The following is a 24,567-nucleotide window of genomic DNA, read 5'->3' as shown; positions in this document are numbered from 1 at the left end:
AATAACGGAAAGGTCTCTGGTTTGAATCCCTGAGCCGAATAGGTGATCATTCTGTCAATGTGCCCTTAAGCAATGGACGTAACCCTAACTGCACTTGTAAGTTGCTCTGGATAAGAGTGTCTGCTAAATGTTCAAAATGTAAATGTCTGAGACCAGGCTGAGGGAATAGGGTGCCATTTGGGATTTTTTAAAAACTTTTGCATAATCAACTGGAACTAAGTCCTATGGACTCAATAGGGAATTAATGGGTAGTGGAACAATGTTAATGGGAAATGTTTATGTACAGAGCATTCGGAAAGTATTCAGACCCCTTGACTTTTTCCACATTTTGTTACGCTACAGTCTTATTCTATTCACAATATCCCATAATGACAAAGCAAAAACAGGTTTTTAGACTTTTTTGCAAATGTATTAAAAATACAAAACAAATACCTTATTTACATAAGTATTCAGACCCTTTGTTATGAGACTCAATTGAGATAAGGTGCATCCTTTTTCCATTGATCGTCCTTGAGATGTTTCTATAACTTGATTGGATTGCATACACCTGTCTATATAAGGTCCCACAGTTGACAGTGCATGTGTCAGAGCAAAAACCAAGCCATGAGGTAGAAGGATTGTCTGTACAGCTCCGAGACAGGATTGTGTCGAGGCACAGATCTGGGGAAGGGTACCAAAAAATAGCATTGAAGGTCCCCAAGAACACAGTGGCCTCCATCATTCTTAAATGGAAGAACTTTGGAACCACCAAGAGTCTTCCTAGAGCTGGCTGCCCGGCCAAACTGAGCAATCGGGGGAGAAGGGCCTTGGTCAGGGAGCTGACCATGGACCCAATGGTCACTCTGATAGAACTCCAGAGTTCCTCTGTGGAGATCAATCAATCAATTATTGATTAATTATTAACCAGCTGCTTCCTGTGCTTGGCCCTCCTATGTTGAACATAATAAACGGCTCTCTATCCACCGGATGTGTACCAAACTCACTAAAAGTGGCAGTAATAAAGCCTGTCTTGAAAAAGCCAAACCTTGATCCAGAAAATATAAAAAGCTATCGGCCTATATCGAATCTTCCATTCCTCTCAAAATTTTTTGAAAAGGCTGTTGCGCAGCAACTTACTGCCTTCCTGAAGACAAACAATGTGTACGAAATGCTTCAGTCTGGTTTTAGACCCCATCATAGCACTGAGACGGCACTTGTGAAGGTGGTAAATGACATTTTAATGGCATCGGACCGAGGCTCTGCATCTGTCCTCGTGCTCCTAGACCTTAGTGCTGCTTTTGATACCATCGATCACCACATTCTTTTGGAGAGATTGGAAACCCAAATTGGTCTACACGGACAAGTTCTGGCCTGGTTTAGATCTTATCTGTCGGAAAGATATCAGTTTGTCTCTGTGAATGGTTTGTCCTCTGACAAATCAACTGTAAATTTCGGTGTTCCTCAAGGTTCCGTTTTAGGACCACTATTGTTTTCACTATATATTTTACCTCTTGGGGATGTTATTCGAAAACATAATGTTAACTTTCACTGCTATGCGGATGACACACAGCTGTACATTTCAATGAAACATGGTGAAGCCCCAAAATTGCCCTTGCTAGAAGCATGTGTTTCAGACATAAGGAAGTGGATGGCTGCAAACTGTCTACTTTTAAACTCAGACAAAACAGAGATGCTTGTTCTAGGTCCCAAGAAACAAAGAGAACTTCTGTTGAATCTGACAATTAATCTTAATGGTTGTACAGTCTCAAATAAAACTGGGAAGGACCTCTGCATTACTCTGGACCCTGATCTCTCTTTTGAAGAACATATCAAGACCATTTCAAGGACAGCTTTTTTCCATCTACGTAACATTGCAAAAATCAGAAACTTTCTGTCCAAAAATGTGGCAGAAAAATTAATCCATGCTTTTGTCACTTCTAGATTAGACACTTTGCAATGCTCTACTTTCCGGCTACCCGGATAAAGCACTAAATAAACTTCAGTTGGTGCTAAATACGGCTGCTAGAATCCTGACTAGAACCAAAAAATTTGATCATATTACACCAGTGCTAGCCTCTACACTGGCTTCCTGTCAAAGCAAGGGCTGATTTCAAGGTTTTACTGCTAACCTACAAAGCATTACATGGGCTTGCTCCTACCTATCTCTCTGATTTGGTCCTGCCGTACATACCTACACGTACGCTACGGTCACAAGACGCAGGCCTCCTAATTGTCCCTAGAATTTCTAAGCAAACAGCTGGAGGCAGGGCTTTCTCCTATAGAGCTCCATTTTTATGGAACGGTCTGCCTACCCATGTCAGAGACGCAAACTCGGTCTCAACCTTTAAGTCTTTACTGAAGACTCATCTCTTCAGTGGGTCATATGATTGAGTGTAGTCTGGCCCAGGAGTGGGAAGGTGAACGGAAAGGCTCTGGAGCAACGAACCGCCCTTGCTGTCTCTGCCTGGCCGGTTCCCCTCTTTCCACTGGGATTCTCTGTCTCTAACCCTATTACAGGGGCTGAGTCACTGTCTTACTGGGGCTCTCTCATGCCGTCTCTGGAAGGGGTGCGTCACCTGAGTGGGTTGATTCACTCATGTGGTCATCCTGTCTGGGTTGGCGCCCCCCCTTGGGTTGTGCCATGGCGGAGATCTTTGTGGGCTATACTCGGCCCTGTCTCAGGATGGTAAGTTGGTGGTTGAAGATATCCCTCTAGTGGTGTGGGGGCTGTGCTTTGGCAAAGTGGGTGGGGTTCTATCCTTCCTGTTTGGCCCTGTCCGGGGGTGTCCTCGGATTGGTCCACAGTGTCTCCTGACCCCCCCTGTCTCAGCCTCCAGTATTTATGCTGCAGTAGTTTATGTGTCGGGGGGCTAGGGTCAGTTTGTTATATCTGGAGTACCTGACATGATGACTCCTTGTTGTCCCCAGTCCACCTGGCCGTGCTGCTGCTCCAGTTTCAACTGTTCTGCCTTATTATTATACGACCATGCTGGTCATTTATGAACATTTGAACATCTTGGCCATGTTCTGTTATAATCTCCACCCGGCACAGCCAGAAGAGGACTGGCCACCCCACATATGCTCTCTCTAATTCTCTCTTTTTTTCTCTCTCTCGGAGGACCTGAGCCCTAGGACCATGCCCCAGGACTACCTGACATGATGACTCCTTGCTGTCCCCAGTCTATCTGACCGTGCTGCTGCTCCAGTTTCAACTGTTCTGCCTTATTATTATACGACCATGCTGGTCATTTATGAACATTTGAACATCTTGGCCATGTTCTGTTATAATCTCCACCCGGCACAGCCAGAAGAGGACTGGCCACCCCACATAGCCTGGTTCCTCTCTAGGTTTCTTCCTAGGTTTTGGCCTTTCTAGGGAGATTTCCTAGCCACCGTGCTTCTACACCTGCATTGCTTGCTGTTTGGGGTTTTAGGCTGGGTTTCTGTACAGCACTTTGAGATATCAGCTGATGTACGAAGGGCTATATAAATAGATTTGATTTGATTTGATCAAATGTATTTATAGAGCCCTTCTTACATCAGCTGATGTCACAAAGTGCTGTACGGAAACCCAACCTAAAAGCCTAAACAGCAACCAATGCAGGTGTAGAAGCATGGGAAAACCTCCCAGAAGGAAAACCATCTCTGCAGCACTCCACCAATCAGGCCTTTATGGTAGAGTGGCCAGACAGTAGCCACTCCTCAGAAAAAGGCAGCATGTGTGAAGCATGGTGGTGGCAGCATCATGCTGTGGGGCTGTTTTTCAGCGACAGGGACTGGGAGACTGGTCAGGCTCTAGGGAAAGATCAACGGAGCACAGAGAGATCCTTGATGACACCTGATCCAGAGCGCTCAGGACCTCATACTGGGGCGAAGGTTCACCTTCCAACAGGACAATGACCCTAAGCACATAGCCAAGACAACGCAGGAGTGGCTTTGGGACAAGTCTTTGAATGTCCTTGAGTGGCCCAGCCAGAGCCCGGACTTGAACCCGATCGAACATCTCTGGAGAGACCTGAAAATAGCTGTGCAGCAACACTCCCCATGCAACCTGGCAGAGCTTGAGAGGATCTGCGGAGAAGAATGGGAGAAACTCCCCAAATATAGGTGTGCCAAGCTTGTAGCATCATACCCAAGAAGACTTGAGGCTGTAATCGCTGCCAAAGTTGCTTCAACAAAGTACTGAGTAAGTGGTCTGAATACTTATGTAAATGTGATATTTCAGTTTTTTATCTTTAAAACATTTGCAAAACTTTCTAAAAACCTGTTTTTGCTTTGTCATTATGGGGTATTGTGATGTCATTATGGGGTATTGTGATGTCATTATGGGGTATTGTGATGTCATTATGGGGTATTGTGATGTCACTATGGGGTATTGTGATGTCATTATTGGGTGTTGTGTGTAGATTGAAGAGGGGAAAAAACTATTGAATCAATTTCAGAGTAAGTCTGTAACGTAACAAAATGTGGGAAAAGTCATGTTGTCATGTTCATATTAAATATGATGTATTATAAACATCGCTGGATTTGTTTGCTTGTTTGGTGTTGATTTGCAAAGCCATAGTGAGGCAAGTTGAATTGTAGCCTCGTAAAGCCAGAGTGAGGCAAGTTGAATTGTAGCCTCGTAAAGCCATAGTGAGGCAAGTTGAATTGTAGCCTCGTAAAGCCAGAGTGAGGCAAGTTGAATTGTAGCCTCGTAAAGCCAGAGTGAGGCAAGTTGAATTGTAGCCTCGTAAAGCCAGAGTGAGGCAAGTTGAATTGTAGCCTCGTAAAGCCAGAGTGAGGCAAGTTGAATTGTAGCCTCGTAAAGCCAGAGTGAGGCAAGTTGAATTGTAGCCTCGTAAAGCCAGAGTGAGGCAAGTTGAATTGTAGCCTCGTAAAGCCAGAGTGAGGCAAGTTGAATTGTAGCCTCGTAAAGCCAGAGTGAGGCAAGTTGAATTGTGGCCTCGTAAAGCCAGAGTGGTCGCATACAAATGTTTAGCGCCGTTATTGTGAAATGCTTGTGTTCCTAGCTCCAACAGTGCAGTAATATCTAACACACACATTTAAAAGTAAAATAATGGAATTAAGAAATGAATAAATATTTAGAAGAGCAACGTCGGAGTCCAGATAAGCAAAAGTTATTTCTGTTTGTATGTAATAATGCAAAGAACATTCTGGGCTAATAACGTGAAAAATAACGTAAAAAATATCGTAAAATAGTTCAAAGTTGCTTAGGAGCCTGAAACAAGGCAGCCATGTCTATCAGCACCATCTTGACTTCTTCTATTTTATTGAACTAGGCAAGTCAGTTAAGAACAAATTCTTATTTACAATGACGGCCTACCAAAAGGCAACAAGAGGCCTCCTACAGGGGCTGGGATTGAAAAATAAAATATAGGTCAAAACACACATCACGACAAGACAGACACCTCAACACTGCATAAAGAGAGAACTAAGACAACAACAACAGCATGGCAGCAAAACATGACAACAACATGGTAGCAACATGACAACAACATGGCAGCAGCACAACATGGTAGCAGCACAACATAGTAGCAGCACAAAACATGGTACAAACATTATTGGACACAGACAACAGCACAAAGGGCAAGAAGGTAGAGACAACAATACATCATACAAAGCAGTCACAACTGTCAGTAAGAGTGTCCATGACTGAGTCTTTGAATGAAGAGATGGTGATACGGAGTCCAGTTTGTTGCAGCTCATACCATTCGCTAGCTGCAGCGAACTGAAAAGCAGAGTGACTCAGGGATGTGTGTGCTTTGGGGACCTTTAACAGAATGTGAATGGCAGAACGGATGTTGTATGTGGAGGATGAGGGCTGCAGTAGGTATCTCAGATAAGGGGAAGTGAGGCCTAAGAGGGTTTTATAAATAAGTATTAACCAATGAGTCTTGCGATAAGTATACAGAGATGACCAGTTCACAGAAGAGTATAGAGTGCAGTGATTTGTCCTATAAGGAACATTGCTGGCAAATCTGATGGCCGAAGGATAAAGAACTTCTAGCCGCTCGAGAGCAACCTTACCTGCCGATCTATAAATTACATCTCTGTAATCTAGCATGGGTAGGATGGTCATCTGAATCAGGGTTAGTTTGGCAGCTGGGGTGAAAGAGGAGCGATTACGATAGAAGAAACCAAGTCTAGATTTAACTTTAGCCTGCAGCTTTGATATGTGCTGAGAGAAGGACAGTGTACCATCTAGCCAAGTACTTGTATGAGGTGACTACCTCAAGCTCTAAACCCTCAAAGGTAGTAATCACACTGGTGGGGAGAGTGACATTCTTCTTACCAAACCACATGACCATTCTTTTGGAGGTTGTCATGGCAATTTCCTGTATTACCAAATGAGGAGAGTTACAAACCACACACCAGTCAGAGTTATACTTAAACTTCACCTTTAATAATAATTAAGCTTTGCATTTGACTTTCAACAATTCACTATCTCTAATGAATAGTTGAGAGTGTAAACATAATGGCATCTGAGATCTTTTATAGCAAAGATCTCAACTTACATGACGAACCACAGATCTCAGGAACTCTTCACAAAGGGCCTTTTACTTGAGAAAGGAGTATCCCTTAGCCAGATTGCATTCGCTATAAATTATCGCTCAGTTTGTTCTCTAAAACGAGGTTCTAATCTCGTTCCTGGTACTTCATAGTACCAAAACATTACCTCATCCAAGGCATAACTCAATTGTCAATTCTATATACTCCCATCTCAAGTAAACCCCCTCTTCTCCCCACTCCTGGACAAGCTCAATGAGGGGAGTGACTTGCGCACAGACATTGTGGAGCCAATAGATAGTTGGTTCTCCCTTAATCACGCCATCCCTTCACATGGTTTAACAGATACACAAAAATGACAAATATCTCACATAAGCATTATTATGTAAATAAAGCACCTTATTTATCAACGTTACCCAACTCATTCTGATTCATTCTTCACAAGGTGTTCAGAACAAGGTTAAGGGTAGAGAAAGCTTGTCGGACACTAAGAAAGCTTTGTTGTAGAGCATTTAACACAAAATCCAGGGAGGAGCCAGCTGAGTGTAAGACTGTATCATCTGTATATAAATAGATCAGAGAGCTTCCTACTGTCTGCATAGAATTGGATGAGCAAGCTTCCTACTGCCTGCATAGAATTGGATGAGCAAGCTTCCTACTGCCTGAGCTATACCGTTGAGCATGGGGCCTAGGATCGAGCTTTAGGGTACTCCCTTGGTGACAGGCAGTCACTGAGATAGCAGATGTTCTGACTTTATACACTGCACTCTTTGAGAGAGGTAGTTAGCAAACCAGGCCAAAGACCCCTCAGAGACACCAGTACTCCTTAGCCGGCCCACAAGAATGGAATGGTCTACCGTATCAAAAGCTTTGGCCAAGTTATTAAAAATAGCAGCGTAACATTGCTTAGATTCAATGGCAATGGTGACATCATTTAGGACCTTAAAGGTTGCAGTGACATCCATAACCTGAGCGGAAACCAGATTGCATACCAGAGAGAAAACTACAGACATCAAGAAAGCAAGTCAGTTGATTATTGACAAGTTTTCCCAAAACTTTGGAGAAACAGCGCAAAATAGAAACAGGCCTATAACAGTTAGGATCAGCTTGATCTCCCCCTTTAAAGAAAGGACACACTGTGGCTGCCTTCCAAGCAATGGGAACCTCCCCAGAGAGGAGAGACAGGTTAAAAAGGTCAGAGATAGGCTTGGCGATGATGGGGGCAGCAACCTTAAAGAAGAAAGGGTCTAAACCATCTGACCCTGATGTTTTTTGGGGTCAAGTTTCAGGAGCTCCTTTTAGCACCTCGGACTCGGTGACCACCTGCATGGAGATACTTTGTAACTGGGCAGGGGAAAAGAGGGAGGAGCATTGGGGCTAGTCGCATTAGAAGGGGTGGGAGATGAGGAGATGTTGGACGGGCAATGAGGCATTGCGGAGTCAAATAGGAATCCTGACTTAATGAAGTAGTGATTAAAGAGCTCGGCCATGTGCTTCTTGTCAGTAACAACCACATCAACATTAAAGGACATGGGCAGCTGTGAAGAGGAGTGTTTATTCTCCAGATCTTTAACCATTTTCCAGAACTTCTTGGTGTTAGACTCACAGAGAGAGATCTGCTCACTTTAACTGACTCTGGCCTGAGTGCACATATTTTTCATTTGCCTGAACAAGAGCCAGTATGATTGTGCCGAGCCTTTCGCCAAATGCAATTCTTGAGGTGGTGTAACTCTGCTAGATCACGGTCGAACCAGGGGCTGAACCTGTTTTTAATTATCATTTTCTTTATGGGTGCGTGTTTGCTAACGATACCACTGAAAATATCAAAAAAGAAGGACCAAGCATCTTTGACAGAGGGGATCAAGATGATTCTATAACAATTTACAGAGGCCAGTTCATGATGGAAGGCTTGCTCATTGACGTTTTTTAGCAAGCGTCTATGACAAATCAGAACAGGTCGTTTCACTGAGCAGCCATTACGAACACAGGCTGTAAAACAGTGATCACTAAGGTCATTACAGAAAACACCAGACTGATACCTATCAGGATTATCTGTGAGGACAACATCAAGAAGAGTAGCCTTTTCTGGGTGTTTGGAGTCATACCTTGTGGGATTGGTAATAATCTGAGAAAGATTTAGGGAGTCCCATTGCTTTAGGACTTGGTCAGATGGGTTAAGTATGTCCCAGTTTAGGTCACCTAGCAGGACAAATTCAGACTTAGTGTAAGGGGCCAGGAGAGAGCTTAGGGCAGGTAGGGTACAGGCCAGTGCTGATGGTGGTAAGCACCCAGAAACAGTCAACAAAGAGCTATTTGAAAGTTTAATGCTTAAAACCAGCAAATCAAAATTGTTTGGGGACAGACTTGGTAGAGACAACCGAGCACTGAAGGTGATCCTTGGGAAAGATTGCCACTCCACCACCTTTGGAAGATCTGTCTTAGTGAAAAAGGTTATAACCAGAAAGGTTAACATCAGTGTTCAAAACACACCTTAACCACGTCTCAGTAATTACATTTTTTATTTAACTAGGCAAGTCAGTTAAGAACACATTGTTTTTTACAATGACGGCCTAGGAACAGTGGGTTCGCTGCCTTGTTCAGGGGCAGAACAGCTTGGGTATTCAATCTGCCAACCTTTCGGTTTCTGGCCCAATGCTCTAACCACTAGGCTACCCTCCCCGGCAGTAATGACCAACACATCTGGATTGGACCTGTGAACCCACACTTTCAATTGATCAATTTTAGGTAATAAACTTCTAGTGTTAACGTGCAGAAAACCCAGGCTTTTACGATAGCAGAAATCAGTGCAGTAGACATCAGTGCACAAGTCAGAATTGGGGTTAGCAACAGTAGTTGGGCCAGGGTGTACATGCACATTTCCAGATATCATCAGCAGTAATACAATCACTGCACGGACAGAGGACAGGGAGAGCTCTGCAGTGTTGATTTATGACATTGGAATGTGCATCAGATGGCAACAAGATCATATTGTACAGCAATTTAATCCGGGAACATGAATACAAAGCCGGCGAGAGGTGGATAGAATAGGATGGGAGGCCAAATGTCTGTGTAACCAATAGAGAGTCAGAGTCCCGAGTGTGAGAACAAACATAGTCTGTTCCACGGTTGGGTAAACAAGCAAGTTCATAGTCAACAAAGCACTGCAGGAGTCATGAGACAAATAGAATGAAGCACAAGAAAAAAATATATAATGACTTGGGGCTAGCCATTGTAAGTTCAAAGGGTCACCCACCCCAACAAGATATCTTGACAGGGTAGCACTCTATGAGTCCAGTAGGCTGTAAAAGTCTGAGATAAATTCAACAAATAGTAGGTCTATACTAGTTTATTAAAGTGTTTCTGAGTAAGCTTACATAATAAACTTCACAAGTTAATTAGCCTTCGTTAAAATTATGATCAGTCCAAATGTATGATACTTTGCAGGAAAAACGTATTTGTATCTGTATCTGAGTTCTGTAAATTGGATTGCTTTCCCACTAACGTCAGGTCAATTTTAGTTAGATTACACGGTTTAGTAGATTAAGCAGGTTTTTAATCCTGTACTTTAATCATTGTTATGCTACCACCTACTGAATGTACAATGTTCATAAACCTCTGTTTCTAAAGGGTTCCACTAGTTACCACAGCCACAAAGTCGAAATTGCCATTATCGTAACAATTCATGAAAACACAAATTAGCTTTTTGGTCTTAATATAAGGTTGGGGTTAGGCATAAAGTTAGCAATGTGGTTAATGTTAAGCAATGTGGTTAACATTTTAAGAAGATCAATTGTAGAAATAGGCGGGGTTATGACTGTGGCTGTGGTAACTCGTGACGACCGTTGCTTAAACATCTGCGTCCATTTCCTGGACACAATGTCCACGATTTCAAAACCAGGATTACGAACGAAATGCATAATATTCTATATTTTTGATCGCATTATGGCAGGATTACATGTTTTTTTTGTATTATTATTATTGTGAATGCCTTTATAGGGCTACGTTTCCTTGAAGTCCCGTGCGCATGCGCTTTGATCCCCTCCTATTTTATATTTAAAAAAAAAAATCAGACGAAAATGGCTACCTTTCTCAGTTAAACCTCTGTCTTAGAAGATTAAATAAAGATGAAATACCCAGCGCATAATGTAAACCAGGATCAAGTCAATAGCCATGGAATATAGGGCTTAGAATGCATCCGTTTGTATCATGATGTTGTGGCGGTCAAGAATGGAAAATCTATCCGTTTCATATTTAACCCATTGCATTCCATGATCCGCCTACAAATTAGGTTTGTGATTTTCTTCGTTTTTATGTACTCAAAATGTACTTGCAAATGTAGCAGTTTTATTTGTGTATTGCATTGTAGTAGCGCTCATTGCCTCATTATACAGCTGTTGTATTTTTGGGTTTGTAAACGCATAATAGCGAGACACTACTGTATGTTGCATATTGCATTAGCACCGGATATGGTTTTGAAACACAATAGCCTGTTCGAATTGAACAAGATGTTAGCAAATAGAATAGATACTTTATAACATATTTATCACATGGTGTTGTGATGTGCATCACCAAATTAGCTTTTTATTTTGTTTATGTGTGCGCGTGCGTGCGTGTATGTGTGTGTTTATGTGCATGCACGTAATTCTGTGTCACACATACCAATGCTGAACCTGTTTACCTTTCATGTGTACCCCTCAACAGAAAATGATGCACCAAGTCACTAGCAGCAGCAATGACTATTGCATGAGTGGCATTGCAGAGGAATGTCAACACCCAACCAGCCACTTTGACTTATGTAGCTCGCAATCCAACAAATTCTACCCTTCGCCCCCACCCCCTACTCTACAGCTGCCTCGCCCTAACCTACCCACTCTTCCACAAGGCATGCACAAACCCATGCCGTGTCAAATGCAACAAGAGACCCAGAATGAGTTCCACGCTCAGACAGTGAGGATCCGAGGGCCCAGTGAGGCTCCAACTGGGCCAGAGAGCTCCAAGAAAAAGAAAGGAAGCGTTGTCAAATCCGGCCGTAGAGGGAGACCCTCGGGGACCACAAAGTCAGCCGGTTACCGGACAAGCACCGGACGTCCGTTGGGGACCACGAAAGCTGCGGGGTTCAAGACCAGTCCCGGCAGGCCTCTGGGTACAACCAAAGCAGCAGGCTACAAGGTTAGCCCTGGCAGGCCTCCTGGTAGCATCAAGACTCTGGCTCGGCTCAAGAAACTGGAGTACGGGAGCTGTGATGGTACCAAGAAACTAGACTTCAGTAACTGCGGCGGCGGAGCAAAGAAACTGGACTATGCCAGCTGCGAAGTGGCACCTTTCCCTTACACCCTGATGCAGAAACGAGGCTTGCGTGAGCCTACTGGCAAAATGGAGGAAACTAACGAGTAGTTATGCCTTCGTCTCTATCCATTGCCTAGAACTCATATTTGAATGCTTGTCCTAAAGGGTGTTGATGACCAGAAGGGACTCATGTAGCCAAAATATGGGTTGACTTTTGGATAGGTCTGTCACTGGCTACCTACGAATGGCTCCTCCTCTCTTCACTGTACTCTGCTGATATCGTCACCATTTAATCTGTCCCTATCCAAAGACTGAAATCGCTCTCTTTTTTTTTCAATACGTTTATCTTATTTTACAGAGATTGCATGATGAGACATATAATACAATCAATATACTTTAGCTAAACAGGAATGAGAGAAATATCCTACTATTCGTCATAATCTTTTCAAATGCCAGCTGTCTGGAGAAGGGTTGTTGTTTTGTTCTAATGTTTAAATATCTGATCTGTTTTCTTCATCTGTTTATGTTATGCTCTGATATAATGTGCTTTATTATTAGTAGTCTATTTGTCCTTCTGATGTTTTCCACATTGAAAAATGCATCGGGAGTAGAAAACAACACAAAACAAACTAGCAAAACGTGAATCTTAAGCTTCTCCCAGAGTGCATGTGGCTGTGTTTGTCTTTTTGTGTTGTCTGGTATGACATGTATTTCATTTGTGTTTATATGCAGCATTGTGAGACATGGGACTGGATTCAATGCGGTATAACATTGTTATAACACAGTTTCTGTCATTTCGTTTGAACTGTGCATCTGAAAACCTCTCATAATACTTATTTGACGACATAGCAATGGTTATTTCTAACAATTTGTAAATATGAATAGTTTTGTCTTCTCAATCTACTGTATTATTCTTTGTTCTTACACGGTAACTTATCACTTGATAAAAGCAAACCCAGAATGAAATGTTGTTATGCTGTTGAGTAGGAGATTTAATTTTAGAGAGAAAATGCTATGTGGTGGAGTATGTGTAACGACATTGTAATGTATGTATGAGCCCCCCCCCCCCCCCCCCCCCCCCCCCAAATAATGAAATGGTCATTTCAAAATGATCATATTGTCTTGACTGATATTTTAAGGGTGTATAGTGTTTTGACAATAGTATAGACAATTGTGTTTGTAAAGTGCAGACAAAGACCTATGCACATCTTATCATATCATGGGGTCCAGGGCCCACTATGGGCCAGTGGACCCCACCTTTATAAAACACTGATTGCATGTCCAACTATTCTTCAAGATAAATATAAGGAATTCTGTTTTAATCCTGACATTCACATCCTATAATGTTTCTAAGGAGATATATGTACATAAACATGGGTATAGTGTATTACATGGGCCTAGAATTACATATGGCCTGTATTGTGAATCTCATAGTACTGAGAAACCAATATTGAATGAGGAGAAAAGAACAAGACATTTCATATAATTTCAACATAAAAACATTGGGCCACGTTGAAAAAAAATCCAATCTAATTTTCTTATTGTCTGGGCCCCTGACATTGCATGTGCCTTTTCTTCGCTCTACGGTCTCCAGAGTGACGGCTTCGCAAGGTTACAAATCGGCAGATTGGTCATCAATGAAGAGAAGCTTGCCTATCAGGTAATATGATTAATTAGAATTGGCTATAAAATAATGTCTGTAGCCTATTTGACAACTGTCATTTCGATGTAGCAGTTGTGTGCATTGTGCAAAGCGAGTTTATTACAGTTGCGGTAGGCCACCACTGCAAGTATGGCGAGCCTTTTGTGTGGCAACTATGCAAGGGCGCATTCTCCTTATAAGCTGCTGTTGTTAATTTCAATGCGAATTTATTGCAGGATAGGTAGGGAAAACTGATAGGCATTTAGCCTAAATAACAATATTCTATTACATTGCACCTCATTGACAGCATGATGTCAAGGGGTTCGACTCAATTTGGAGCTTTGCCCCCACCATTGACATGTTATTGCCGCAGACATGTTTTTGACGCGCCATGACCTATTTTCTCTGCTGTCAGGCAATATGGCGCATAGTCTATTTTAAAACTTTGACCAGGTCTCATCCGTGTGCGCTGTTTTCCCGTCGAGCACATTCGAACTATTGATCCGGATTTGTTGTGGCCACAGATTCGTCTCTATCTTTCTGCTATCCAAAATGGAGGAAACAAGTTACGCCTTTGTTGGGATAAGGAAACCAACGGTTGATCAGTGTGGCATACCTTCCCCTCATATAACCCCATAATAAATAGTCTTATATTATCTAGCCGAGTGTTTCATGTATGTTGGCTAAAACACATAAGGGGATATAGTAGCCTACATCATAGCCCCCGCTTTTATTTGAGATGGTGCACCTGGACTTGTCTGCGTGACTGTAGAGTAGTGTGCTCTAGTGACTGATAGGGTGAGAGTGCCCGGCCCGATGTGCTGTGAGCTGTGATCCGCGGCTCCGCAGCCGGGGGGTTGGGTGGCTGTGCGGATTGGTTGCTCAGCTCTGCTCGCCAACACAGCCAGTTAGTCGAGCAGGGTTTGTTTTAACATAACCAGAGGCACAATTCGACAGCCCGCAAAACAATCATGTAGTAAATATGAAATTGTAATTGCTAGGGACCTAGGTGATATAGGCTACACTGACTTTTGAATCACTAAAATGGAAGGCTTTAATTATATTTTGTCCATTGATGACTCTGTTTTGTTAAGGCCGACGCTGATGAGATAGTACAGAAGGTGAAGGGGAGAGAATGAGAGCTGTGGGTCTTTCTTGGCCTACTACTGCTGGGATTGTGCAGATCCGCTTTCACAAATCGAAAAAAACATACGCTTCATGCCCCAATCTGAAAGACCCGCAGTTGGCGTTATTGTGACCGACCTCCAAATGGTAAGATTCTTGCGTTTTTTTAAAATTCAGACGATGTTTTTAAACGTTTTGAACCGCCCTTTGTGAGTTCGAATGGGAGCTTCCTATATCGGTTTATAGGCTCTCTGTAGGCAATTTGTGTGAACCATTCTGTATGATGTCTTTGACTGTATGGACTCCCCTACAGTCAGGCAGGCTGTCCGCGTGAGCAATGTTGCACACTTCTATATTTTTTGTGTGTGTTTGCGATCGTTCTATTTTGATAACAAAAACAGAACGAGTAGATATGATTCGATTTTGTGAATGAGGCAGAGCACACCGGTCGCTCGCTGTGTTTTCCTGATCGTCTTGTCTTCTCTGCTGCCACTACGGACGGCCTTCAGAGGGGAAGCCATGCAATGCCGTCTTATTAGTGTAGGCTATGCGGTGCATGGCGGTAGTCCTTATTTCTGTTATTGTCGCGTGGAATGTGAGTTGTTATTTACAGACAGGCAGTATGGTTTATGTAAATTCTTGCGTTTTTTCACACTTGCTTTGTTTTGTCACATTGTAGCAATTTCAAACAGTGAATGAGCCTGAACCATATGAATTGACCACACTAGCTGGATAAGAAAAACCTGGTTGTTTACTAGAAGACTTACCTTTTGAAACCTTCCACCACCCTAATGTGCATTTCCTTTTACTACGACAGGAAGGAGCCATGACAACATGAATCGGTCATACAGACGGGCTGTAAGGGGCTGCTCAGGCTCAGCATCAGCCACAGTGTACAGCTCAGGCCAGCCAGAGTTGAGGCCCCCCAATGGCCTCTCAGTTTCTGCCACTTCCTATGTAAACCAGTGTAACAGCAGCACCAAGCATGGTTCAACAGACCAACTGTCGGCGGCCATGCAACTGTCAACCTCCTCCCTCAAACAGGCACCTAGCTACGTGTATAACCAGGCAGAGAAGGAGAGGCCACACTGCTACAGTCCTCTGCTGAGGCTCCAGGACCTCTCCACTATGGTACACAGACCTGGGTCTGATCTGGGACCCGGGCCCCAGCCTAAGGATCTCGACGCCAGGAAGCATTTACACTCTCACAGCCCAGTGGGAGTCTCTAGTTTTGGGGGACCCCTGGTCCGACTGCCCCCCTCTACTGGTAACGAGGAGACAGAACCCTGCGAGGATTCCATGCGGGATCAGAACGGTTTCTCTCCTGTTAGTTCTGATAGTTTGGAGCGCTGCTCCCCCATCCCCAATGGATACCTGCATTTTGAGTCCACCTTGTTTGACAGTGGGGACAGGGAGAATGAGGACGACGAGGAGGAAGAGTTGGTACCTTTTCAACAACACTCTGCTAAGTCCGCCAGAGACAGAACAGTGGCAGACCCTAACACCACCTCTGGTTCAGGGGTAGGCCATACCAGCACATACAAACCCTCTGTTCTCAACCTGATGTCGAAGAGTCTATCTGAACTGGACCCTACTCTGAGCCCCAGTGCCCTGCCTGACATGTCCATGGGGGATGGCTGGAGTATGGACCAGGACTCTGACAGTGACAGTGACAGTGCGATGACAGGAGACACACTTGACCATGGTCTCATCTCACCTGTTGGAACCAACTCTAATGTGAGTTCCCTCTCTTACTGATAATCATAATAATAACAATAATAATAATAACCCTTGGGGCAGATGCATCCTGGGTAGTTCTCAAAATATATCTTATCTGACGTTATCTACAGTTCTGTAAATACTGTGTAATCTCCTGGAACAGAATTTGTCAAGGAGCCAATCAAGGAGCTAATTATCAAAATCCAGAAAAGAGACGCTAAATTCTACAACCACTTAATAGGAAGCGATTCACAAACCTTCCATAACAAAGCCATCACTTACAGAGAGATTAACCTGGAGAAGAGTCCCCTAAGGAAGCTGGTCCAGGGCTCTGTTCACAAACACAAACAGACCCCACAGAGCCCCCAGGACCTAGTGAGAAAAACAAAAGATAATTACTTGACACATTCGAAAGAATTAACAAAAAAACATAGTAAACTAGAATGCTATTTGGTCCTGTGACTGACCCAAACTTAAGGAAAGCTTTGACCATGTACAGACTCAGTGTGCATAGCCTTGCTATTGAGAAAGGCTGCCGTAGGCAGGCCTGGCTCTCAGGAGAAGACAGGCTATGTGCACACTGCCCACAAAATGAGGTGGAAACTGAGCTGCACTTCCTAACCTCCTGCCAAATGTATGACCATATTAGAGACACATATTTCCCTCAAATTACACAGATCCACAAAGAATTCGAAAACAAATCCAATTTTGATAAACTCCTATATCTACTGGGTGAAATACCACAGTGTGACATCACAACAGCAAGATTTGTGACCGGTTGCCACAAGAAAAGGGCAACCAGTGAAAAACTAACAATTGTAAATACAACCTATATTTACGTTTATTTATTTTATCGTTTAGATTTTGTATATACACTGTATGCTGATCGACCATGTTTCACATTTTGAATTTTAGATTCTAAAAAGTTTTGAACTGTCAAAGGGATGATCCTATACGTGTAGTAACGTCTTTGTTTTTGTTCAGCCCAACAGCCCAAAGAAGAAGCCCCTCCCAGTAGTGCAGTACTTGGAGGGAGATCTGGTCTGGGCCAAGTTCAACCGCCGCCCCTGGTGGCCCTGTAGAGTTACCATAGATCCTCTGGAGAGGATACACACACGCATGAAAGGTGGGAAGTTGTATTATTGGTGTTGGATCTAAACTTATCACAAGGTTGTCAGCGCATAAAGCATTGATTTAAAAGTGAGAAGGAAGGGAACCTCTCCTCTGGGTTCTGTGGGGGAAGGAAGGGAACCTCTCCTCTGGGTTCTGTGGGGGAAGGAAGGGAAGCTATCCTCTGGGTTCTGTAGGGGGAGGAAGGGAAGTTCTCCTCTGGGTTCTGTGGGGGAAGGAAGGGAAGCTCTCCTCTGGGTTCTGTGGGGGAAGGAAGGGAAGCTCTCCTCTGGGTTCTGTGGGGGAAGGAAGGGAAGCTCTCTGGGTTCTGTAGGGGGAAGGAAGGGAAGCTCTCCTCTGGGTTCTGTGGGGGAAGGAAGGGAAGCTCTCTGGGTTCTGTAGGGGGAAGGAAGGGAAGCTCTCCTCTGGGTTCTATGGGAGAAGGAAGGCAACCTCTCCTCTGGGCTCTGTGGGGGAAGGAAGGGAACCTCTCCTCTGGGGTCTGTGGGGGAAGGAAGGGAACCTCTCCTCTGGGTTCTATGGGAGAAGGAAGGGAAGCTCTCTGGGTTCTGTAGGGGGAAGGAAGGGAAGCTCTCCTCTGGGTTCTATGGGAGAAGGAAGGGAAGCTCTCCTCTGGGTTCTGTGGGGGAAGGAAGGGAAGCTCTCTGGGTTCTGTAGGGGGAAGGAAGGGAAGCTCTCCTCTGGGTTCTGTGGGGGAAGGAAGGGAAGATCTCTGGGTTCTGTAGGGGGAAGGAAGGGAAGCTCTCCTCTGGGTTCTATGGGAGAAGGAAGGGAAGCTCTCCTCTGGGTTCTGTGGGGGAAGGAAGGGAAGCTCTGGGTTCTGTAGGGGGAAGGAAGGGAAGCTCTCCTCTGGGTTCTATGGGAGAAGGAAGGGAACCTCTCCTCTGGGCTCTGTGGGGGAAGGAAGGGAACCTCTCCTCTGGGTTCTGTGGGGGAAGGAAGGGAACCTCTCCTCTGGGTTCTATGGGAGAAGGAAGGGAACCTCTCCTCTGGGTTCTATGGGAGAAGGAAGGGAACCTCTCCTCTGGGTTCTGTTGGGGAAGGAAGGGAAGCTCTCCTCTGGGTTCTGTGGGGGAAGGAAGGGAAGCTCTCTGGGTTCTGTAGGGGGAAGGAAGGGAAGCTCTCCTCTGGGTTCTATGGGAGAAGGAAGGGAAGCTCTCCTCTGGGTTCTGTGGGGGAAGGAAGGGAAGCTCTCTGGGTTCTGTAGGGGGAAGGAAGGGAAGCTATCTGGCTTCTGTAGGGGGAAGGAAGGGAAGCTCTCCTCTGGGCTCTGTGGGGGAAAGAAGGGAACCTCTCCTCTGGGCTCTGTGGGGGAAAGAAGGGAACCTCTCCTCTGGGTTCTGTGGGGGAAGGAAGGGAAGCTCTCCTCTGGGTTCTGTGGGGGAAGGAAGGGAAGCTCTCCTCTGGGTTCTGTGGGGGAAGGAAGGGAAGCTCTCCTCTGGGTTCTGTGGGGGAAGGAAGGGAAGCTCTCCTCTGGGTTCTGTGGGGGAAGGAAGGGAACCTCTCCTCTGGGTTCTGTGGGGGAAGGAAGGGAACCTCTCATCTGGGTTCTGTGGGGGATATAACAGCAAGAGAGAACCACCTTGATCTTATACATGTTGTTGATTTTCACTCCAAAGTGGACATAGTTTGTGGTATATAGCATGAGGGGTCATCCTCAGACAGTTATCTATAAACTACTTCAACGCAATGTATCAGCTCTCAGCCTGACAGCTTACTTCATGTTTGTGTAATGGCCAACAGTTAGCATATTTTGAGCCCCGTTCTTTTGATCTAGTTAATATCATAATTTACCATTCATAATATATATATCAATGTTAAAACAAGGTGTCTTTGTGTTTTCTGTTGTTCCAGTCCCCAGTCGTCGCCCTTGTCGTATGTATTATGTGGAGACTCTGGGGGAGATGGCAGACCATGCCTGGGTACCTGGGAAAGTGACCTACCCCTTCACAGGAGGAGAGCGGTTCACAGATCTGCCTGTGCTGAGACGGAGAGGGAAACAGAGAGAAAAGGACTACAAATACACAGTAACTAACTACAGACAACTGTCAACTTCTGTTGCTTTTAATTTAGATCGCATTGTGTGTTGCTGTTAATAGTGATATGTTTCAAGTCCCAAATCACTTTTGTTGTTGTAAAGGTGCAGAATAGTTTCGTTGCATGTCTCACAAAACACATTTGGAAGATTATACTCTAATACTGTCTATTTCACAAACTCCGTATAATTTAGACAGTTTGCCGCTTTTCTCCTGATGGCTTATCATCTCTCCCCTGTAGATACCCAAGCGTCTGTTTGAGTCGTGGAAAGTCGGTGTGCTGGAAGCTGAGTTTCTCCTACCTGACCTGCTGAAGAATACTGCTGTCTCTTCTTCTATGCCCTCTAACAGTGAAGAGCGGGTGTCCTTTCCACTGCCTGATGAAAAACCATCCGAGGCCCCCTCTTGTTCCTCCTCTATGCTCACTGCACCCCCCTCCTTCAGCCCTCCCCCCAACAGAAACAAACATCCCCCTGCTGCCGACCTGGCCGTAGCGAACGACAGTAGCAGCAAAAATAAACCCTGCCAGAAGAAGAAGAAGAAGAGGAAGGGTTTGGCGGAGATCTTTGGTCATATAGGTGGAAATCCCACAGAGTCACTAAGCATCCTAGACTTGGCCAACCAAATGCCTGCTGCCGCAGCTGATCCGCTGAAAGAAGAAGATCCTAAGGACTCTCCATACGCAGACCTGGATTCTGTACCAACCATTGTGCGTCCCAAACGGTCTGAGAAACCTGCTAAAGAAGACCCAGAGAAACCGTCTGAACCCTCACAAGAGGAGACAGAGGAAGGGGGCAAGAAGGAGTGGGCTACTCCTCCTGAAAAGGCCAAAGACAGGCATGTGGTCATGGTGGTTCCTAGGCATGTAGTTCCCATCTCCTCATCCCCAAATATTTTAGTAAACAAATCCCTTTTCAATTACAGAACTACAAAAAACACAAATGTTTTACAGTCAAAACAGAAGTTGGGCTCTTCTGAACTGAAGAATATAAATGCTCTTGATAAGCCCTCTCTGCAACTCCCTTCCAGCAGACGTCTGATGACCAGGGCCCTGAAAGCAGAGGAAGAGACAGATCTCAAACAGGCTCTGCTGGCCTCAAGCCAAAACTTGACAAACGATAGGCTTAATGTACATTCTTCTGACGATGATGATGATGTGAGCGATATTGTTCAGATCAGAACAGAGTCGTCTACTAGCAGGGATTCTTCACCAGACAAAACCAGATCCTCTGCTAGCTCTCCTAAAAAACAGCCCGAGTCTGATTGGAAGCACCTCCACAACGGCTCGTGGAAAAACTCAGAAGATGTGACTCCAGGGTCCAGTAAGCCTGTCATACCCTCTATTAAGGTCAAGGAAGAGAACATTGTCTCAGACATATCCTCCTGTTCTTCCCCCACCTCCTCTCTCTCTCCCATGGACACTTTCCAGGATGTCAAGGAGCTGTCATTCAAATCCCTAGTGAAGGAGGAGAGTGACTCTGGGGAATCTAACACTAATTTTAAACCTGAGCCTAATTACAAGTTCAGTACTTTCCTGATGCTCCTGAAGGACATGCATGATACCAGGGAGAAAGAGGGCAAGCCCCTGACCATGCCTCCCTCGCAAGCCCTCATCCAGGAGGAACCCATGGTCATAGCCACTGTCCAAGCACCAGACGACACCCTGAACACTGCTGCTGGCGGGGACTGGACACCAACGGGGACCAAAATCCAAAACGGCCAGCATGCGAGCTCGCTAAAACCCAAGAGCACACCAGCCAAACCCAAGAGCACACCGGCCAAACCCAAGAGCACACCGGCCAAACCCAAGTCCAAAACTAAACCCATCATGAAAAACGACACATACAAACTTGAAGGGAAAACGGTGCTGGCTCAGATGGTGGCGAACGCGGTGGAGAAGCAGCAGCGGAGGAAGCCGAGACCACCAGCCAAGCTCAGGGCCACCATCGCTGGTCTCTCTACCGAGTTGGCCGACCTAGCCTGGGGGAGGGAGTTTGTCTCTGGACACGCTGACCTGGCTGAGCCTGGCCTCAGCCCCCCTCCTGTTCCTCCTGTCCCCTCCGCTGCTGACTCCTCATCCTACCTCGACAAGAGCCCGGGTACCAAAGTGGCCCCTAAGAAGCGCTGGCAGACGTTTGCTCAGCAGGGGCCGGTGAAACCTGGGAAGGATCCAGGGGACCCGGGTGGGGTGGCCTCACCGCAGGGGCTTGCGGAAGTGAATGGGGTCTACAGAGACTGCCAGGGAGGGACACCAGACCCCATCAGCTCCCCTGATCTAAACCTGGGGATGGAGAAGCAAGATGACACATCAGGTAAGAATTGAATAGGTTTCAGTACCAGCAGTGTTTGATGTTTTATGATTTATTGATCAATTATTTATTCCCACAGCACATTCTGAAAACAAACGGCTGAGGAAACCCAGCAAAAGACTGCTGGAATCCACAGAGGAGGAACAATTCTTCTCCCCGAAGAAACAAATAAAGAAACTTTTGGAATCTTCCAAAACCTCTCCGAGCCGTTCTTCAGCCCCAGCCCTGCTAATGTACACCTCTACACCCACCCCTCTCCCTACCTCTGGGGAGCCAGCCAGCCCCAGCCCTGGCCCTACCTCTGGGGAGCCAGCCAGCCTCACCCCTGGCCCTACCTCTGGGGAGCCAGCCAGCCCCAGCCCTGGCCCTACCTCTGGGAAGCCAGCCAGCCCCAGCCCTGGCCCTGCCTCTGGGAAGCCAGCCAGCCCTACCCCTGACCCTACCTCTGGGAAGCCAGCCAGCCCTACCCCTGACCCTACCTCTGGGAAGCCAGCCAGCCCCACCCCTGACCCTACCTCTGGGAAGCCAGCCAGCCCCAGCCCTGGCCCTACCTCTGGGAAGCCAGCCAGCCCCACCCCTGACCCTACCTCTGGGAAGCCAGCCAGCCCCAGCCCTGGCCCTACCTCTGGGAAGCCAGCCAGCCCCAGCCCTGACCCTACCTCTGGGAAGCCAGCCAGCCCTACCCCTGACCCTACCTCTGGGAAGCCAGCCAGCCCCACCCCTGGCCCTACCTCTGGGGAGCCAGCCAGCCCCAGCCCTGGCCCTACCTCTGGGAAGTCAGCCAGCCTCACCCCTGGCCCTGCCTCTGGGAAGCCAGCCAGCCCCACCCCTGACCCTACCTCTGGGGAGCCAGCCAGCCCCACCCCTGGCCCTGCCTCTGGGGAGCCAGCCAAAACAAAGGCCCTAGCAGGGCTGAAGCAGAGTCTGTCTCAAGATGTCCTCCACCGTGTTATAGAATCATTATCCAAACAACCCCCAGCAGTGACCTCTTTCTCTACTGACTCATCATCCGATGGGGCAAACCCTCCTCTGCCCTCTGGTAGGCAGACAGTCAAATGTTTTTTCTCCGAAAACATCTCTCATGGCGATGCTGTCTTATTTAATACAAGAGGCAGATATATTATATTGGGGAAAGTAGCTCCTTTGGGGAAAGTAGTTATGATAATGAAAACAAATCCTCCTCATATTTTCAGATATAGTAGATTTGGGGTATTTAAATGTCTGGTCATTCCCCAGACCCAGTATCCCTGGAGAGGAAGAGGCCAAGGAAGCCGTCTCACAAGGTCCTGGAATGCACCATAGAAGAAGTGTCAGGCAGTCCTCCAAAGAAGAAGGAGTTGAAGAACCAGAGTGTACAGACAGACGTGAAAACAGAAGTCAGGGACACTCAGGTAAGGCTGAATGAACTAATCAACAGCCATATTAACTGATCTATACTGCTACAGTGCCACTCTGAAACGGGTCTAACTACAGTACTAGTCAAATGTTAGGACACACCTACTCATTCCAGGGGTTTTCTTTATTTTTACTATTCTCTACATTGTTGAATAATAGTGAAGACATCAAAACTTTGAAATAACACATATGGAATCATGTAGCAACCAAAAAAGTGTTAAACAAATCAAAATATATGTTATATTTGAGGTTCTTCAAAGTAGCCACCCTTTGATGACAGCGTTACACACTCTTGGCATTCATGAGCTAGTCACCTGGAATGCATTTCAATTAACAGGTGTGTCTTGTTAAAAGTTAATTTGTGGAGTTTCTTTCCTTCGAATTGTGTTTGAGCCAATCTGTTGTTACAAGGTAAAGGTGGTATACAGAAGATGGTCCTATTTGGTAAAAGACCCAAGTCCATATTCTGTCAAGAACCGTTCAAATAAGCGAAGAGAAACGACAGTCCATCATTACTTTAAGACATGAAGGTCAGTCAATCTGGAAAATTTCATGAACTTTGGCACTTCAAGTGCCATCGCAAAAACCATCAAGCGCTATGATGAATCTGGCTCTCATGGGGACCGCCACAGGAAAGAAAGACCCAGAGTTACAGTGCCTTGCAAAAGTATTCATCCCCCTTGGTGTTTGTCCTATGTTGTTGCATTACAACCTGTAATTTAAATGGATTTTTATTTGGAATGGACATACACAAAATAGTCCAATTTGGTAAAGTGAATGGAAAAAATTACCTTATTTAAAAAATATAATAAAGAAATGGAAAAGTGGTGTGTTTATTCACCCCCCTGTGCTATGAAGCCCCTAAATAAAATCTGGTGCAACCAATTACCTTCAGAAGTCACATAATTAGTGAAATAAAGTCCACCTGTGTGCAATTTTAGTGTCACATGATCTGTCACGTGATCTCAGTATATATACACCTGTTCTGAAAGGCTCCAGAGTCTGCAACACCACAAAGCAACGGGCACTATGAAGACCAAGGAGCTCTCCAAACAGGTCAGGGACAAAGTTGTGGAGAAGTACAGATCAGGGTTGGGTTATAAAAAAAAAAACTGAAACTTTGAACATCCCACGGAGAACAATTAAATCTATTATTAAAAAATTGAATGAATATGGCACCACAACAAACCTGCCAAGAGAGAGCCGCCCACCAAAACTCACGGACCAGGCAAGCAGGGTATTAATCAGAGGCAACAGAGAGACCAAAGATAACCCTGAAGGAGCTGCAAAGCTCCACAGCGGAGATTGGAGTATCTGTCCATAGGACCACTTTAAGCCGTACACTCCACAGAGCTGGGCTTTATGGAAGAGTGGCCAGGAAAAAAACATTGCTTAAAGACAAAAATAAGCAAACGCATTTGGTGTTTGACAAAAG

The 24,567-nt window shown here is 45.4% G+C and overlaps 2 protein-coding genes across 3 annotated transcripts in view; both read left to right on the top strand.

The window, feature by feature from the left end:
* Nucleotides 1–10,299: 10,299 nt before the first annotated feature.
* The window catches only part of LOC109880548 (histone-lysine N-methyltransferase, H3 lysine-36 and H4 lysine-20 specific-like), a 39,307-nt gene continuing 25,039 nt past the window's right edge, over nt 10,300–24,567 (top strand). The window contains exons 1-9 of one of the 2 annotated variants that reach the window (XM_031789607.1): nt 10,300–10,777; nt 11,191–13,435; nt 14,512–14,689; nt 15,360–16,279; nt 17,246–17,387; nt 19,247–19,419; nt 19,670–21,740; nt 21,817–22,776; nt 22,974–23,128. In XM_031789607.1, the coding sequence (XP_031645467.1) occupies nt 15,377–16,279; nt 17,246–17,387; nt 19,247–19,419; nt 19,670–21,740; nt 21,817–22,776; nt 22,974–23,128 (4,404 nt within the window). In that variant the 5' untranslated portion in view covers nt 10,300–10,777; nt 11,191–13,435; nt 14,512–14,689; nt 15,360–15,376. The remainder of the gene's footprint in view (nt 10,778–11,190; nt 13,436–14,511; nt 14,690–15,359; nt 16,280–17,245; nt 17,388–19,246; nt 19,420–19,669; nt 21,741–21,816; nt 22,777–22,973; nt 23,129–24,567) is intronic. The other variant, XM_031789608.1, reaches the window with a different exon arrangement.
* LOC109880550 (UPF0461 protein C5orf24 homolog) lies at nt 11,374–11,883 on the top strand. The gene has a single exon (XM_031791338.1). It carries the CDS (start codon nt 11,374–11,376, stop codon nt 11,881–11,883), a length of 510 nt encoding a protein of 169 aa, XP_031647198.1.

Source organism: Oncorhynchus kisutch, linkage group LG15, assembly GCF_002021735.2.
Source record: "Oncorhynchus kisutch isolate 150728-3 linkage group LG15, Okis_V2, whole genome shotgun sequence".
NCBI classification, from domain to species: Eukaryota; Metazoa; Chordata; class Actinopteri; order Salmoniformes; family Salmonidae; genus Oncorhynchus; species Oncorhynchus kisutch.
Note: the sequence above shows the minus strand (reverse complement) of the source record. Positions and strands in the feature narration are given on the sequence as shown.

Excerpts from the sequence above, each read along its gene's own strand:
- LOC109880550 (XM_031791338.1), top strand. The coding sequence starts at position 11,374 with ATGCACAAACCCATGCCGTGTCAAATGCAACAAGAGACCCAGAATGAG.